General features: G+C 40.7%; 1 protein-coding gene across 1 annotated transcript in view; it reads left to right on the top strand.

Annotated features, from left to right (window-relative positions):
* The window catches only part of LOC126483721 (xaa-Pro dipeptidase), a 914390-nt gene that overhangs the window by 829577 nt on the left and 64699 nt on the right, over positions 1-20114 (top strand). Inside the window, exons 5-6 of the mRNA XM_050106824.1 lie at positions 1476-1537; positions 4229-4273. Of these exons, the coding sequence (XP_049962781.1) occupies positions 1476-1537; positions 4229-4273 (107 nt within the window). The remainder of the gene's footprint in view (positions 1-1475; positions 1538-4228; positions 4274-20114) is intronic.

Genomic DNA, 20114 nt, shown 5'->3' with positions numbered 1-20114 from the left:
AAGAATGGAAAAACTGGTAGAAGCCAACCTTGGGTAAGATCAGTTTGGATTCTGGAGAAATGCAGGAACAAGCGAGGCAATATGGCTTCTCACAGAAATTAGGTTAAGGAAAGGCAAACCTAAGTTTATAACATTTGTAGACTTAGAGAAAGCTTTTGACAATATTGATTGGAATACTCTCTTTCAAATTCTAAAAGTGCCAGGGGCAAAATGCAGGGAGCAAAAGGCTATTTACAATTTGTACAGAAACCAGATGGTGGATATAAGAGTGGAGGAGCATGAAAGGGAAGCAGTGATTGAGAAGGGAGTGAGACAGGATTGTAGCCTATCCCCGATGTTATTCAATCTGTATATTGAGCAACCAGTAAAGGAAACAAAAGAAAAATCTGGAGTAGGAAGTAAAGTCCAGGGGGAAGAAGTAAAAACTTTGAGGTTTGCCAGTGACATCGTAATTCTGTCAGAGACAGCAAAGGACTTGGAAGAACAGTTGAATGAAATGGACAGTGTCTTGAAAGGAGTATATAAGATGAACATCAACAAAAGCAAAGCGAGGATAATGGGAAGTGGTCGAATTAAATCAGGTGATGCTGAGGGGATTAGATTAGGAAACGGGACACTTTAAGTAGTAAATGAGTTTTGCTATTTGGCAAGCAAAATAACTGATGATGGTCAAAGTAGGGAGGATATAAAATGTACACCGGCAATGGCAAGAAAAGCGTTTCTGAAGAACAGAAACTTGTTAACATCGAGTATAGATTTAAGTATCAGGAAGTATTTTCTGAAAGTATTTGTATGGAGGGTAGCCATGTATGGAAGTGAAACATAGATGATAAACAATTTAGACAAGAAGACAAAAGAAACTTTTGAAATGTGGTGCTACAGAAGAATGTTGAAGATTAGATGGGTAGATCACATAACTAATTGAGAAAGTACTGAATAGAATTGGGGAGAAGAGAAATTTGTGGTACAACCTGACTAAAAGAAGGGATCAGTTGGTAGGACACATTCTGAGGCATCAACGGATCACCAAGTTAGTAAAGGAGGGAAGTGTGGGGAATAAAAATTGTAGAACGAGACCAAGAGATGAATACATGAAGCAGATTCAGAGGGATGTAAGTCGCAGTAGTTATTAAGAGATGAAGAGGCTTGCACAGGATAGAGTAGCATGGAGAGGTGCTGCATCAAACCAGTATTTGGACTGAAGACCATAACAACAACAACAACAACAACAACAACAACAGGCATATTGCATATTTGTCATTTTGAGCCTTCATTTAGTTATGTATCTATTTTTGGGACGTAATTATTAAAATCTTTGAGTAAATGCACACACATGGGAGGGGGGAGAGACATTATTGTATTATTAAAGTGCCTCATACATATATGTTTCATGTATTATTTCCCCTTTTCGTTTAGTAAAAATGTTATTGTATGCAGTGAAGGAATGCTAACACTGATAAAATTTCTTGTTTCAGAGTGGTGTGAATTCTGACAGCGGTCTTACCAATCGAGCTGCAATGTTTGATGGTATTAGTGTGTAAGTACTTTGTTGTTATATTGCCTTACAATCAACTGACACATCATCAGTTTCTCAATCAGTGTTCCCTTTTACTGGCAGATAAGTGCTTATAAACATTCTCAATTGGACCAGTAACTTTGCTCTACAAATACTCGTATTTCTAAATTATTTTTATAAATGTGATGCATTTTTTTACCATATTATCTAGGACAGCTGTGACCAAATTTAAACACCAAGCCCTTGGGTATTGTGTTGTTATTATCACAGTAATATTCATTATAAAACAGTAGCAGTGCACTCGACAACTTCCTTCGAAATGCCAACTTTCCTCAGTTGCATGTGTGGGAACAGTGTCTCTTTAACCCTTCTTCTCTGGAGTTTGCTGTTTGTACATCATGTCTTCTTCATCAAGATTTATTTCGTTTATCTTCAGCTTTTTCCATTTTCCCATTTTCATCATGAACATTTGTTCTGCTTCCACTAAATTTCCTACAGCACATAACCACACTCGTTCTGTTCACAATACCTTTGCCGTAAACCATTTTGATTCAGGAAAAATTTTGGTAGATGTTATCCCTTCCATGAGTAGGAAGCAGATCACAGCATGTGGTTCGCACATGGTGGGATTTCATACCCGACGTCTTTTACATAGCTGGATACTACAATGTGAGTGTACATATTACTGTGTTCCTGCAGTGATTGCTCTGATGAAGAGATCAACCCCCCCCCCCACACACACACACATGTGTTGCCAACCCTCGAGAAATGACAGTCTGTTAAAGGTCACAGTACACGTATTTTCTGAACATGCTTTGTATTGTTTCTTTTATATACCTTCCTTTAACCCCCTATATCTCCTCATGAATCTCCTGTTTGTGTGCCTCTGACATCAGATCAACATTTTATGGACTTACATACTAGCTTCTGGCCCAAGGCTACAGCCGCATACACATCTGTCAAATATATTTCACTCTGGCAGCTGTCTGATTGCCCACTGTTTTCAACCGTGCGACTTCAGAGAGGATGTTAAATGTATCTGAGGTATTCAGCCATATGGCGTAATCTTTGGCCTGTAACACACTGACAAAATTATGGCTTTTTGCAGTGCTCATTCTTGCGGCTTGGTTGACACATTGAACAACACACACGAGGCAGATTGCACTTCATACTTTTAAAGTATTCAAAGCCAACTAATTATGGGAAAGAAGTACCAACAGATTGTTTGACATTTGTGCCTGTAACACCTTCTTGTCATCACCCCCTACACCAAGTTCTAGTAGAGGTATCTTACTCCCACAGTATTTTTATACAAATAATGAGTCGTGTTCATGTATATACCAAATATGATCCAAATTCCTGAGTTATGCTTTATTGTCAATCTTTTCACTCCCTTACTCACCCATGTCTTACTGCAACAGCAAATTTTCCAGACAGCAAGTGATACATGTGCCAAGTTCAGTAGTGTTGAATTATGTGCATATTCTGCAGATTAACTAGTTCAGAACTGAATATCAGTCACAGTTACAGTGAAAACAAAATGTTTACATGCTCATCTGTCATTTATACTTCATCAAGAACAATGTGAATCAACACACACAGTTTCTGATTTTTTTATCAGCATATTGATTGAGGATAGATTTTCAGATATCCTATCAAGCTGATGATCACCTTTTTGAGATTAATATTTTGACTGCTGATTTAGAAGTCTTCTTCAGCAATAGCAATAGCTAGAATTGAAGTAGATGTTATGTCAGCTGTCTATGCCAGTTATCAAAATATTGTGGACAAAACAGCAATTTTAAATTCTGTTAGAAACAGAAAAACATATCATTAAACAAATACACTGTTTACTCTGATAACCCTTGTCTCTCACGTAACGATCATAGTTCACAGAAGACATTCATGACCAAATGACAATAAGGCAATCAATCTAAGTTCAATATTTAAAATTGGTATATTCACTGTACAGCCTTTACACTACTTGAGAAGCACATTGCCTATCGCTGCACTATATAACATGTGCTAGTTGTCAATTACATTGTGTATTTGATATTTATGTTAGGAAGCCCTGCACAACTCACTAACTGCTGAATAAGAAACAGAAAGCACTCTCACCTGTAAAAAACTGAAATTAGTGTGTTTTGTTGTTAAGTCACACTTCACACATTTGGTATCTTGACCATATTTGAACATTAGACTGGTTGAATTGAAAATATGGCTAAATAATTATTAGATATTGAAGAAAATAAATGATGTAGTTGTTACTCACAGTCATGGCAATAGATTTTAAAAATATGTGGTATCATACATGTCAACAGCGTTTAGTAACTATAGCAGGGCTACCAATCATTATGTGTAGTATATGTTTATCATTGTGTCTGTTATCTCTGCTTATGCCCTTTACATCACACAGTTTTCTGCTGCTGCTTCACCCTCTCTTGTCTGTGTGTTGACAGCATTCTCTTCTTTGACTTTTACTGGCATCCACCTTATGCTCCTTCCTCTGTAGGCCTTGATTCTGTCTTGTATCATGTCCTATCTCCCATCAGGCAAATGCAGCAACAATCCCTCATCCCTGTATACACAGAATCTGTATTTGAGGAAAGAGGAACGCCATATTTGCTGTTTTGTAGTTTTGTTTTTGTCATTTACAGTGCTGAAGAATGCGAGAACCTATATGTTACTAATAGGTTGCTTATTTTCCTTCAGGTTCAATGTGAATGACACTCTTCTTTACCCAGAAATTTCTGAGTGGTAAGTTGCCTCTTTTTCTTTTTCACTTTTTGCTGATGTATTTGTTTTGAGTCTATTAATATAATGTACAATTGTGTAATATCTTCTTTTACTTTTACCCATAATTAATCACATACATAAAAATTTTCATTTCCTCATTTAATTTTATACACTGAATAACTACTGTCGTAATTTTCCCAAGTGCCATTGCTGACCGGTTATTCAGAATATCATCCCTGAAACATAGCTTATTGTGGTTGGTTTGATTATTATAACAAAATTAAGATTTGAGAGATTTTAATACACTCATAAATTTATTAAATATGTTGTTCATTGGTGTAATTGCACCAAATACTGCAAGCAAATCAGGACATCATACACAACAGTTAACTCCAGTGTCTCTTCTCCTGGCCATTTAAATGGACAGTAGCAGCAAAAATGGGCCCACCTAATAAGGAATCACAGACAAAGACATCAAAACATGCTGACGTTAAATTATCATGAAACCAAAGTGATAGAGAATATACAGAGAGGCTGTGGCACATTATCCAGTGCCTCCTGCAGTGCTTGCTGTACTGCTTGCTGCCGTGTATCTGGAAGTCTTTCTGCAGTCATTTTGAAAGCGAGAGAGTTTGTGACCTATCAAAAGCCTTTGACTGTGGCGTGAACCACAACATTCTTTTAAGTAAATGAGAATATTATGGTTTCACCGGCAAGCAGCAAAACTGTTTGAGTCTAATCTAATTAACAGGAAACAAAGGGTGTCATTGTGAAATACCTGTGCAGTAAGCAGTCAGTCTTCATCTGATTGGGAATTAATTATATGTGATATTCCTAATGGTTCCATTTTGGGTACGTTGCTTTTTCTTGTGTACATTAATGACCTCTCGTCTGTTACATTACCAGATGCTAAGTTTGTTTTGTACGCAGATGATAGAAACATTGAAATAAGTAACAAGTCAAGTACAGATTTAGAAATAGTTGCTAATCAAATTTTCACTGGCATTAATAAATGGTTCAAAGCTAATTCTCTGTCATTAAACTTTGAAAAGACCCATTATATGCAGTTCAGAACCTATAAGAGATTTCCTTCCAGCATGTATATAACATATGAAGACATGCTGATTAGAGAGCTTGACATTGTTAAATTTCTGGGATTACAACTCGATAATAAATTCAGTTGGGAAGGTCATACCACAGAATTGCTGAAGTGCTCAAACAAGTCTGTGTTTGCAGTGAGAATGATGTCAGATGTATGGGATATAAATATAAAAAAAATCTTGCATACTTTGTTTACTTTCATTATATTATGTCAGGGATCATATTCTGAGGTAACTCATCAAACTGAGCAAAAGTATTTAGCGTGCAAAAGCGTGTAATAAGAATCATTTGTGGTGTAAATTCAAGAACATCAAATAGAAACCTTTTCAAGGAACTTTCTATTCTAACCACTGCTTCCCATTACATTTATTCCTTAATGAAATTTGTTGCAAGTAATCTATCTCTGTTTCCAACCAATAGCTCAATACATAGTATCAATACTACAATAAGAACAATCTACATAAAGACTTAAAATCACTTACCTTGGTCCAAAATGGGCTCCAATATTTAAGAACACACATTTTCAATAAATTGCCAGCAACCATAAAAAAACTTGGTTTCAGATAAAGCACGGTTTAAAAGAGAGTTTGAAAGACTTATCAATAGGCAACTCCTTCTACTCTATAGATAAACATCTTAACAGGGACTGATAGACCAGCCTAAATAAAGATGTCTGTTAGATTTCAGTTTTGACAACACTTTATCACAACAGTCAAGATTAGGTATTTTGTGCATGGTAAATTTATTAAAAGTGAATAACAATGTTCCATTTTGACAGTGTAGGCACCTATTTTGACAATCTGCTGACTAATGATCAGAGTAGTAAGTATTATACTCAAATGTTTTGTGTTATTTATATTATACTTTTGACATGTTCCACATCCATGGGAATCATCTCATTTTTTGGATCTATGGAGCAAAAAGTGAATCTAATCAAATCTAATCTAATCTTATCGTTTTGTAAGCCACACAAATACCGAATTCCTTTTTGGAATTGTGCCTGCTGTGTGCTCAGAACATAAATGCACACATTGTCTGGAAAAAGGTTGAAAATTGGTGTACATATTTTTGCATTTATGTTCTGTAACTGTGCTGTGTTTTGTGCACATTGATGTATTTGTTTGCATGTGTTATAAAGCTTGTTTCATCAGGGTCCATGCCATAGACCTTAAAGGCCAGTTCACACTGCCCATCACAGCACATCAAAACACTCCACAATACATTTCAAATGGCGGCATCTACACTCGCCATCACCTCAAATCACGGCAAATCTCCAGTAAACGACGTCGACTTTATCCCGAGTGTCCCTCTGACCTTAAAAATCAGATTTCTGAACTACTAAGCTCCGGCGTCATTGAACCCTCTGCCAGTAGCTGGTCTACGCCCATACATTTGACACCCAAGAAAGACGGGTCCTGGCGCATGTGCGGAGACTACCGTCGACTAAACGCATGAACAATTATGGACACCTACCCCATACCCAACATTGCCGACTTTACCAGTTCCCTCGCAGGTGCGACCACGTTCTCTGTCATTGCAAACGTGCCTACCACCAGATCCCCATTGCACCTGAAGACATCGAGAAGACAGCAATCACCATTCCGATCGGGTTATTTAAGTTTTGACTCATGCCCTTCGGTCTGAAAAATGCAACCCAGACCTGGCAACGCTTCATCAATGAAGTGCTATTCGACCTAAAATTCTGCTTTGCATATCTTGATGACATTCTTGTGTTCAGCTCCTCTGTCATGGACAACATTCAACATGTGCAAACTGTTATGAACACTCTCGCAGCAGCAGGCATCGAGACCAACCAGGACAAATTGCAGCTACATCAACCCGTTGTCACTTTTCTTGGTTTTCGTGTCTCTGCCGACGGCATTTCACCGCTCCCTGAGAAAGTACAAACAATACTAAATCTACCCAGACCTTCATCATTTAAAGAGCTCCGGCACTTTCTTGGGACGGTTAATTATTATCGCCGACATCTACCTTGGGCTGCGGAGATTCGGGCTCCACTTACGGACGCCTTGGCAGGCACCAACACTTCTGGATCTCGGCCCATTCCATGGACCTCTGCTATGACTGACTCTCACAGCCCTCAAAAATCTTCTTGCCGAGGCCTGCACCATCGCGCATCCTCATCCCAATGCGCAGCTTTTGATCACCACAGACGCGAGCGATACTACCATCGTCGCTGTCCTTAGCCACACAATCGATAGTCAAACTTCGCCTCTGCAGTTCTTCTCACGCAAGCTCACCAATGCACAACGGAAATATTCCGCATTTGACAGAGAGTTGCTCGTGGGCTACAAAGCAATCATGCATTTTAAGACTGACATTGAGGGATGTCCTTTCTATGTTTTAAAGGACCACAAACCTCTGGCTGCGGCGATTACAAACCTGCCAGCTGACCCGCCTCCTCGCCACTTCAGATACATAGACTTCGTATCTCAGTTCACCACCAATGTCAGACACGTAAAGGGTGCTGACAATATAGTTGCTGATTTCCTTTCACGATTCAACGCCGTCCATTCGCTGTTAGACCTATCTGAACTGCCCCTTTATCCCAACCATGCTCTGTCGAGCTGTCTTCAACACATTGCATAATTTAGCCCGCCCTGGTGTTTGTGCGTCCATGCGCCTCGTAGTGGAACACTTTGTGTGGAGAAATGTCAACAAGGACTGCCAGCAATGGGCGCGCTACTGCTTCGCGTGCCAACGCTGCGAAGTACACAAGCACACTTCAGCCCCCTTCGGTGCCTTTTCGATCCCTCCTGGGCGTTTCCAGCATATTCATATTGACATTGTCAGCCCTCTCTCCCCCTCTAACGGCTTTCATTATGTTCTCTTGTCTATTGACCGAACAACTTGCTGGGTCGAGGCTGTCCCCCTCCCCAATATTACAGCAGAAACTGTTGCTTGAGCTTTCGTCGAGTCATGGGTATCGCATTTTGGATGTCCAGCTATCATCACGAGTGACCAGGGCAGACAATTTGAGTTGGCTCTGTTCAACGAGATTTGTAACATTTGCGGCATCCAGCGCATCCATACCACAGCATTTCACCCAAAAAGTAACAGGCTAGTTGAGCGCTGGTACCGCACTTTCAAGGCGGCTCTTCGATGCCACGACTCTCTATGGATGGAGGCCCTTCCCCTTGTGCTACTCGGCATTCGTGCGATCTATAAGGAAGACCTCAAAGGCACAATAGCCGAGTTCGTAAACGGCCCGAACGTTGTTCTCCCTTGTGAACTTGTGAGCCCTTCCACTTCTCTCCCTCAGTCTGACTTCCCTTCCTTCGTGGACCGTGTCAAACGCCACTTCATCAACCTCCATATCCCTCCGCCTGCCAGCCATTCCTGCCCTAAGGTTCACGTCCCGAAATCTCTGGACAATTGCGAGTATGTCATGCTCCGAGATGACATTGTCCGTGCTCCCCTCCAACCTCCATATACCGGCCCGTACCGAGTTCTCCGGCACTCAGCCAACACGTATGATATCCAGATGAAAGATTCAGCTGTTACAGTCTCACTCAACAGACTTAAGCCTGCTCATGTCAAGCCTTCTTCTACCCCCCTTCAGGCCATGACCATGCCACTCACTGTCGTGGCTCAGGATGCTCCGACCACTCCCTCCATGTCGGACTTACACACTCGATCATGTGACTTCCAGCTCCAATTGTCGAGCTCTCGTCTGACCTCGCCTCCTATGCCGGTCTCACACACTCCGTCGAGTGACTTCCAGCTCCAGTCGTCGAGCTCTCCTCCGACCTCGCCATCTACTCCGGTCTCACGCTCTCCGTCGAGTGACCACATGCTCCCCACGTCGAGCTTACCTACGATCATGCCCTTGCCGCCAGGCCCTTTGCCGGTCCCTTCGACATCTCCACCACCGCCTGCCTCGCCCTGTCAAGGTTTCTCACCCCCCCCTCCCCCCCCTCCCCCCCCATCGTGAACGTGCCCTCACTCGTGGTGTTTGTGCATGTCGCCTTGGACATAATCCACGACATCTCAGTAGTACTGCACAATTATACACTGTTCGTCATGTGTTTCTCTTCATCCAGTGCTCATGACACAACCTCTGCCATACCCTACCACCTGGTGAAATGTGTTCCCCTCCCGCCCGACGTCAACCTGGACATGTTTCGTGTGTTTGCCACGTCCACCGGAGACATCATCGTCATCGCTCCGTTCCACCCGCAAGCCGCTGGCCTACCTGTCGCCGCACGACCAGCACACCCAGTACGATGCCCGGCTCACTTCAACGACTTCCAGGTTTGGTGGCCGAACCTTCCTTCACGACATCTACCCACACAGCTCCTGGCCGACGACACTGTCGAGCTGACTGTGGTCAGGCTCCCGCGGACACCATAGTCACCCCCCCCCCCACCCTCCCCAGTGGCCTCTGAAGAGTACTGTGGGGGGGGGGGGGGGTTATGCAGCGCCAATGAAATCGACCCCAACATCGATATGCATTTATCTTTGGACTCTAAACATTATCTTTGGCTGTTCCGCCATGTTCAGATCAGTTCTTTGTGATCCTTGTATGTGTTAAGGTTAATAAATGAACTACTGCTAAATGGAGGTGGTTTGGTGCAACCAACCCGGTAATCCTCCTCAAGCTGAAAGATTGTGTATGCCAGTGTTCATCCTTCATTATCAGGGGTAATTTCACTTCTGGCTTTCATTGCTAAACATTGACATTTGGACTTACCTTGTAATTATTTGTCACTTATCTGCCTCAGTCCTACATCACACCCCTTTCTTTGGACTTCCAAAACATGGTGGAGGGTTGTTCAGTTTGCTTCACTCAGGTCATGTCTTTGCCTCTCCTATGGCATTCTGTGTTTTTGCTCAGAACTATGTACACAAATTGTCAATGATAGGCACTGAATAAATGTGGCATGTTTGTCTCTGTTGTAGTGCATGCAACATTTAATACCACATTTCACACATGCAGGTGAGCAACCGGTAGGATGTTCCAGATAATTAGGATGAAACACTTAGCTTTGGTTTCAGTCCAATCTCATTTGTCATAACACCCTGACAGGTCATGTCTAATAGGTCCACGTGCTGATAACTTCAAGGATGTGGGAAGAATAAAATAATACATAGATGAAAAGAAATAGGTGTATAAACTGCTTCAACAATCTCAAACTACAGTACATAATTTAAGTTCAAATAAGTACTACATACAGATGGACAATATATTTTCAGGTGGGTATCTGCATCATTAGTTCCTTTTTTTTGTATGCCATTTTTTAGTAAGTCGGTGCATAAGAATTTGTCACAATATTTTTACTGTATTCACTGTAAAAATATAAGCCTGTATGTCCTTAATGCATCATTGTAGACATAAAAATATTGTAAATGGCAGAGATAATAGGTCAGATACATTCAGTAGCTTGGGATTATTATTTTCAGTAATGTCCACACTTATCCTAATATATATTAACTTTACGATTTGGTGGGCAGAGTACTTGTGCATGTAATACTCGTTAAATGGTAAAGGTCACTGGATAGAATGGAGTGGATTGTCGAAAGATTTCCACAATGTATTTCAAATGGTGGCATTCACACAGGTTGTCAACAGAACGCAATGGAACATCCGCGTTTATCAGGAAGAATGTTTTCAGGTTGACATTAATAAAGGGGTAGTGACACCATCTACTAAAATATGAGTTTAAGGCCCCTACACACCCACCAGTTTATTCACCAACCAACCAGCCGACCAATTTTGTGGCAGTGTACCCATATCCTGGATGACTGCATTCAGTGATTACAGCACTGCACCCTGTTGTTGTGATTTGTTTATCTCAAGTTCATTGAGACTACATTGTGTGAGATCGCATTCGGTTTTACACAGAAAGAAAAACTGGGCTTTGCCTTGGTTGTTTTAGAGGTAACACGGCCAAAAATATGCTAAGAGAAGGGTGTGGGAAAAAAAGTGGCTAATGAAAAGAAAGAAATTCACCCACTCTCTGTTACTTAAGGCGCTGGGAGCTAATGATTTTCGCAATCATCTAAGAATGGATGAAGCATGCATTTAGGAGCTGCTGAACGCCATAAAACCATTTGTAATGAAAAAGAGTACAACCATGAGAGAGTCTGTAAGCTGTGAGGAAAGGCTATTAGCTACATTATAGTTTCTAGCCACTGGCAGAAGGTAAGAGAACCTCATATTCAGCACTGTTGTATCCCAATTCTTGTTATCAAAAATGAGTCCTGAAACCTGCAATGTGACTTATAGTTGTCTGAGGAAACACATCATGGTAAAGCATAGTAACTAAAACAAAATATGTTCATGTAAACTTTTTTAATTTATTTATGTATGTAGCATAAAAGATGCCTCTGCTAGTTCAAGAAATTCATATCAGATTAGAAGAAGACTACTAATGGTGGTGGTGCACATCATCCAATAAATAAAATAGATAAATAGAACATGAAGCATTTAGCAACTGTTAGAACTGTAAAAATAAAAAAAATAAAAAATCCCCAAACTTTGCTCTTCATCTCAGAAGGGTTGGACATAGGCTGAACTTTTTCAATGCTTATAACAATGAAGCTAGTATATTTTATAAATAAATGTCCGTCGTATATTTAGATTTTACTTCTGATATGTATTGGAAATGAAATCTGAGATCTAATCAGTTTCTATTTCAGTATTTAGATTTAATTACTGACAAGTACTGGAAATAAAACCTAAAAACTGAATTACAGAAGACTGAGAGAATTTTACTCATATATATATATATGGTTATAATAGAGGGAAACATTCCACGTAGGAAATATATATCTAAAAACAAAGATGATGTGACTTACCAAATGAAAGTGCTGGCAGGTCGACAGACACACAAACAAACACAAACATACACACAAAGTTCAAGCTTTCACAACAAACTGTTGCCTCATCAGGAAAGAGGGAAGGAGAGGGAAAGACGAAAGGATGTGGGTTTTAAGGGAGAGGGTAAGGAGTCATTCCAATCCCGGGAGCGGAAAGACTTACCTTAGGGGGAAAAAAGGACGGGTAGACACTCGCACACACACACATATCCATCCACACATATACAGACACAAGCAGACATATTTAGGTCTTTAAATATGTCTGCTTGTGTCTGTATATGTGTGGATGGATATGTGTGTGTGTGTGTGTGTGCGAGTTTATACCCGTCCTTTTTTCCCCCCTAAGGTAAGTCTTTCCGCTCCCGGGATTGGAATGACTCCTTACCCTCTCCCTTAAAACCCACATCCTTTCGTCTTTCCCTCTCCTTTCCCTCTTTCCTGATGAGGCAACAGTTTGTTGCGAAAGCTTGAATTTTGTGTGTATGTTTGTGTTTGTTTGTGTGTCTGTCGACCTGCCAGCACTTTCATTTGGTAAGTCACATCATCTTTGTTTTTAGATATATTTTTCCTACGTGGAATGTTTCCCTCTATTTTTATATATATATATATATAAAGTTCTTCATTTCTTGCATCAGTATTTCGACACTCCTCACACAATGTGTCCTACAAACATCTACATCCTTAAATTTCTCCAGAAACTCTGTCATTAAACGTGAAGGCATGACAGCACTACACACATAGCACAATTTGTTGGCTGAAGTGATGGTGGGCGTCAGGTGGAATGGTTGGCTGGCGGGTGATCTTACCTGATTGACATCATGACAAGAAAACTTGATTGGTTAGTTGGCCAAAGCGTTTGTGCACATCCAATTTGTTAGTTGGGCAGTTAGTTCATGTACCTTTAACCTATTCTCATCTCTCTCTCTCATGGTACAGTAATGGATTTCATGCTTCCACAGTTTAGCTCATCTGTGTCTTTATGTTATTCCTTGCTTTGCTTTTGTGACACATTGGAGAACGTATGTGTCACTGTACAAGTTTTTAGAGCTTTTTGCCGTTCCATTCACATATTGAGCATGGAAAGAATGATCATTTAAATGCCTCTTGTGTGCTGTAATTAATCTAAAAATGCCTCTTTATGCACTCAATTAATCTAATCTTGTCCTCAAGATCCCTACAGGAGTGGTAAAAAGGGGGGTAACAGCATATTTCTACATTCATCATTCACAGTTTATTTTAGAAACACTCTGTGTAAGCATTCACGGGATAGTTTACTTTTATCTTCAAGCATCAGCCTCTGTTCTTTCCTCGGCTTCTTGATACTCTCCCATAGGTCAAACAAGCCTGTGACCATTCATGTAGCCGTTCTTAGTATCTGTTCAGCATACTTCGTTAGTTCTATTTGTTATGGGTCCCATACACTTGAGCACTAATCTAGGATGGACTGCACTTGTGATTTTTAAACAATCTCTTTTGTAGACTGATTGCATTTTCCTAGTGTTCTATCAATAAACTAAAGTCTGCCACCTTCTTGACTATGACTGAAGCTATGTGATTGTTCCATTTCATATCCTTGCATAGGGTTACACCCAGACATTTGTATGAGTTGACTGATCCCAGCTGTGACTCATTAAGTTTTTAATCCAAGGATAATACATTTTTCCATATTGAGAACAGCACAATTTTACATTTCTCAATGTTTAAAGGAAGTTACCGGTCTTTGCACAACTTTGAAACCTTAACAAATTAGACTGACTGTGCTGCTTCTTTCAGACAGTACTTCATTATAGTTAACTGCATCATCTGAGAGATTACTATTAATATTGTTCACAAGGTCATTAATATACAACAGGTACAGCAAGGGTCTGTACACAATTCCTTGGGGCACACAAAAAGATACTTCTACATCTGCCAATGACTGTCCATCCTAGATAACTTGCTGAATCCTTCCTACCAAAATATCCTTAATCTAGTCACAAACATTGCTTGATACCCTTTACAATCATACTTTTGATAATAAGCATATATGTGGCACTGAGTCAAATGCTTGTTTGAAATCTATAACTATTGCATCTACCTGAGTGCCTTGATCCACAGCTTTCCGTATGTCATATGAAAAAAGTATGAGCTTTTTTTTCACGTGAACAATGTTTTTGGAATGGAGCAGATCATTCTGTTTGAGATATCTTATTACGTGTAATCAGTGCTCTCTTCCCAACTGCTGGGCAGGTTTTTTCTTTGGGGGACCTACAGTAGATTAAATTGAAAGAGAGGTTAACTCAGCCACAAATTTGGTATAGAACCGAGTAAGGATACCATCACACCCTTTAACTTTGTTTAACTTTTGTGATTTCAGCTGTTTTTCAGTTCCACAAACACTGGTATCTATTTCACTCATTTTTTCAGTGGTACGAGAATTACGTTGGGGCAATACTCCTGGATTTTCCTTTGGAAAGGAACATTTGAAAATGGAGTTAACCATTTCTGATTTTACTTTGCTACCCTCAGGTTCATTTGCTGTTTCATCCATGAGTGATTACATACAAACTCTGTTGCCACTAACAGCCTTTAGATATGACCAGAATTTCTTTGGGTTTTGTGAAAGATCTTTTGACAATATTCTGCTACAGCAGTCGCTGAAAGCTTCATGCATAGCCCTCTTGACAGCCAAATGAGTTTCATTCAACATCTCACTCTATAGCATTTTGCTTTGTTTTATGCACATTATGTGATAGAATCTGTTTCATTGTGAGTTTCTTTGCAGTGACTGTTTACCATGGAGGGCACCTCCCATCACATAATGCTCTGCTGCGTACATATCTATCCTGTGGATGATCAATAATTATTATTTTAAACATGAGCCACAGATCCTGTATATGCTGCTGCCTTTAGCTACACATTTCAGATTCCTCACTGATCTATGAGACTACTGCTTCTTTATCTGGTTTACCAAACAGATAAATATTTCTCCTTGTTTTAGTCATTATGTGTACTTTGTTACAACTGCCTCAGTGTCACTGATACCAGTTTTAATGGGGACATCCTCAAAGAGATCAGGTCTATTTGTTCCCATTAGATCTAATATATTTCCATCGTGAGTAGGGTACCAAACTATCTGTTGTAGGCAGTTTTCAGAAAAAGCATTCAGTAATGTTTCACAGTATGTCTTGCCACACCCATCACTCATAAAACTGTATCTTAACTAATTGTTGAATGATTAAAGTATACTCAGATGATTACAGTATGTTTGGGGAACTTTTGTACAAGTGCACTGAGTTATTCTCTAGAGTTTTCTGGGCTGTCTCTATTAGTCAACAAAAAGATCCAGTTATAAATTTATGCCGTAATTCTGAGTCTTCATGTTCCAATCCGCTTTCTGTACCTACTAGTATATGTGAACTTACCACTTTACAGGAGCACTTTAAACTCTGGCACTTTGTTGTGAGTGCTGTAGAAATTAATACGAGGATTTTAATACTCTCACTTGTAGGAGGTTGTTGAATCTTGAACTGATACTTCTGTGTCTCCTATTAATATTGTTATCTGAACTGGATGGAGAGTTGCCTGATCTACCTTAGTAGCAGTCTCTGGTGTGCAGTGCACACCTAACCCATTTAGGGGGCTATCATAGGCACTACAGGTTGTCCGTTGTTTGCTGTGGCAGTAGCTTCTTTGTGGGGTGGGGTGGGGGCAGGGGGGGGGGCAGTTCCAATTGTGGTCTGACTGGCACTGACCGCTGTAGCTAACTGTGTGACTTGTACAAGGTGGGCAAGTGACATTGCTTGCGCAAGACTGTTCTGCGAAACATGGGAGGCCTTGTCCATCGCCAAAGTCCACTTCAGTAAATGCTTCATTTTAGTGTTGTGGCAGGCAAGTACATCCGTTAGATGTGCTTCAAAAGCCACTTTGGCTGGTAAATGGTGGCCTACCAGCCATCATAGTTTTTGTTAATTTTTCGGACATGGCAGCTCTTGCAACAAAGCCACTTTTTTTGCCAACAGAAAGGTTCCATCATGTGAAGCTCTATGACCAAGAAAGGTCACTTCACTTGTCCCCCCCCCCCCCCCCCTCCTCTGTGCACTTGTCGTCGTTCAGTACCACACTGTAATCTTGTAACCAATCCACACTTCAGCCACATGCCTGAAATGATTGTGCATCAGCAGAGAATACCAAAAAGTTATTGAGATATGCAAAACAAAATGGCAGTGCCTGCAGCACTTTTTCAATGAACTGTTTGCAATGTCTGAGCCACATTTTTAATCTGAACGTTATTCATCCCAACTTGAAATTGCCAAAATTTGTGATCACTGCTGTCTTGTGAACATCCATAAGTGCTACAGGCATCTGGTTATAGGCCTTTCAGCAATCCAGAGTAAAAACTGTTGTGCCAGCACAATGCATTTGTGAATTTTTGAATACGTAGAATAGAATATTTGTCTGGAATTGCCCAGGCATTTTTACCACAAGGATGCCAAATACTATCTCTCTTCCAGACCAAATGTAGTGGGGATGCCCAGGGACTGTCTGACCACCATATGATACTGGGATACAAAATCTCTCCAAAAACTGTTTTAATTTCCAGGATTTTATCTGGTGCAGTTCCAAGGACAGGCCATGCGGCTGACATTCCTGGGATCATACTGTGCAAACTGACTTTGCTGCTTCTGGCTTCATTTATGAGCTGGGCCTGTGACAGATTCACTGACAGCACAAAATGTATAAGGAAATCTGCTTCTAAGATAGGTGGGGAAATGTCAGCCACTACCAAAACCCACTTCATACAAGTAGTGAAACCGACATTGATTACCAACTCCTTATGACCACTAGAATGATGCACAGCTAACAGCTACAGTGGCTCAATGCTGTAATGTCTGGTGTGTAGTGGTCAGCTGAGGACTGGCTTTGGAACCAGTCTCCATCAGAAATACTAATCCAGATCATCTGTCTGCATTGTGCAGCCAGTGCGATGTTCTCACACATTTCTGTTGAACTGCCACTTGATATGAAGGCAGGTGGTTCTGCGTTCTCTATGGGTATGTTATTACTACACTGTGGTCCAGGAACTACTGCTAGGCAATTTTCATATACCATTGGCACAACTTGGAGTTTCTGTGGTCCATAGCACCTATTGCAGACTGTTCTAGCCATTTTGGTAATCACATGGCATTGTTCATTTTGTAGCATGCAGCCGAAACCTTCCATGAGACCAACATATGGCCAAATTTGTATCTTGAGCTTGGATGCAGTCCTAAGGTGGTAGATGAGTAGAACTTGGTGCCCATGGCCACTTGCCTGAACCCATTCAAAGCTCCAATACCTGCGATTGGTTGGCCATCTTTTTCCAGCATGATTTGTAAATCTTGATGAGATCTGGTCCTACTTGGAGTCTGACAAAATGACACCACCACGCAACAATGTATATGTTCTTCTGATGGGACCAATGCCTAACTGCTACATGCAGCATCAGTATCCACTGATGCTACAGCCACTGCTGAGTTTGATGTGCTGTGTGGGCGATCAGCTACCTGTGACAATTTATCCAAGGGCTGCCCCTTTTGCATCAGTGTTAAATACACCAGTGAAGGCAGTTATTGTTGCCAGATGTGGAGTAGCAACTGTGTGAAGATCACACTAACTTCCACCATAGCCCATAAGTGTCATCAGAATTCCAATGGGTTCTTGTCATGTCTTTACTCGTGATACGACACCTACTTGAACTTTTGTTTTGGTGGCTTGGTGCAACAAGTGATTGATGCAGTCTTTAGTGCATGGTAGGTCTAAATTACTGACTGCCAGTGTAAACTGCTCCTGGCCCTCCGTGATGTTCTGTTAGGTGAAATTAGGGCACACAACACAGGGGTGTGTTTGTGGCCTGGAAGATATGTCCAGAGCTGGAAAGTTAGTTGTGCCTGGGCTGTCATCACTCATTCTTGTATAAACTTCCAGTACTTCAATCTCCCTTTATAACGGCTGAATCTCTTTGCCAGTTGTGAACAACAATTTTACCACATCTTTCACGACTATGAAAAAATAATGCAAAATGCGACCATACCTTTCTGTTCATGAACTGTTTTCGTCTCGGGCTTTATGTAAGCAAATTACAATACCCACATATTAGATATCTCTATTTTATTGAAACAGAAAGCAACTAACAAGGGAACCTCCCCATTGCACCCCCCTCAGATTTAGTTATAACTTGGCACATTGGATAGACCTTGAAAAACTGAACACAGATCAATCGAGAAAACAGGAAGTAGTTGTGTGGAACTATGAAAAAAATTAGTAAAATATACAAACTTAGTAGTCCATGCGAAGATAGGCAACATCAAGGACAGAGGGAGTCTAGGTGAGCCGTCGTCCCGTGGTTAGCGAGAGCAGCTAAGGAACGAGAGGTTCTAGGTTCAAGTCTTCCTTCGAGTGAAAATTTTAATTTTTTATTTTCAGTTTACGTGACAAACTCTTATATTTTCATCACTATTTTGGGAGTGATTATCACATCTACAAGAAAATCTAAATTGGGCAAGGTAGAAGAATCTTTTTACCCATTCACTAAGTGTACAAGTTAGGTGGGTCGACAACATATTCCTGTCATGTGACGCACATGCCGTCACCAGTGTCGTATAGAATATATCAGACGTGTTTTCCCGTGGAGGAATCGGTTGACCTATGACCTTGCGATCAAATGTTTTCGGTTCCCAGTGGAGAGGCACGTCCTTTCGTCTACTAATCGCACGGTTTTGCGGTGCGGTCGCAAAACACAGACACTAAACTTATTGCAGTGAACAGAAAACGTCAATGAATGAACGAACAGATCAAAACTTTGCGAAAATAAAGAAAGTAAAATTTTCCAGTCGAGGGGAGACTTGAACCAAGGACCTCTCGATCTGCAGCTACTCACGCTAACCACGGGACGACGGCGCTGCTGAGTTCGCACTCTCCTTGATGTTGCCTATCTTACATATGGACTACTTAGTTAGAATATTTTACTAATTTTTTTCACGGTTCCACAGAACTACTTCCTGTTTTCTCGATTGATGTGTGTTCAGTTTTTCAAGGCCTATCCACTGTGCCAACTTATAATTAAATCTGAGGGGGGTGCGATGGGGAGGTTCCCTTGTAAGAACAAAAACTCAGTCAATGAACAGTTATAATTCACTGTTTGCATACTCCAAAAGTATACATCACACTTCACTTGGGAAGATCTTAAGGCCAATTCACACTGGCCGTCACATCGTGTCGCGTCCTGTTGACACAATCTGCAATGCATTTCAAATGGCAGCGTCCACACTGCCCAACCAATCCCATCATGGTATGCCATGGTACCATCAAGATTTCTCAGGAAAGAAGTTTTGATGGCTGATGTCATCCATCTGTTGTTAATCATGTGCCCCCCCACCCCACCAAGCTAATTTCTTCCCGATGCACAGCTGCAAATCAGGAAGAAATGAGCTTTGTTTTGTTTTGTTGCAGTTCTTGTGATTGTTATCAGTTGTTTGTTGTTCATTATTTGTTATAAATTGTTTCAGTTCGATATTTTTTGTTAAAATTTGTAATAAATGACGAAAGATTAATTGAAGAAGTGAGGCAGCAGTCTGAATGGTGTTACATGAGATGAGCTTGTTAAATTACTTGCTCTCTACTACATTTATAGAGTGGATTATTATACATACCTGTACCGCATTTAATATTTTACAATGAAATGGATTGCAATTTGGCTACAACTTAGGTGAAAAAAGTATTGTGGGTAGAATCAGATTGATTAGCAGGTGGAATTTATTTGTATGTTGTGAGGCATTTGTAGTGTCTCATAAAGAAATTGACTGAAACCTTCAGACACTGCAACTTGTTTTTGTAAGTATGTGCTTGTGCGCTACGGTCGCAGGTTCGAATCCTGCCTCGGGCATGGATGTTTGTGATG

This window comes from Schistocerca serialis, chromosome 6 (genome assembly GCF_023864345.2).
Source record: "Schistocerca serialis cubense isolate TAMUIC-IGC-003099 chromosome 6, iqSchSeri2.2, whole genome shotgun sequence".
In the NCBI taxonomy this organism is placed as follows: Eukaryota; Metazoa; Arthropoda; class Insecta; order Orthoptera; family Acrididae; genus Schistocerca; species Schistocerca serialis.
The sequence above is the reverse complement of the archived record's forward strand: the minus strand, read 5'-3'. Positions and strand labels throughout refer to the sequence as shown.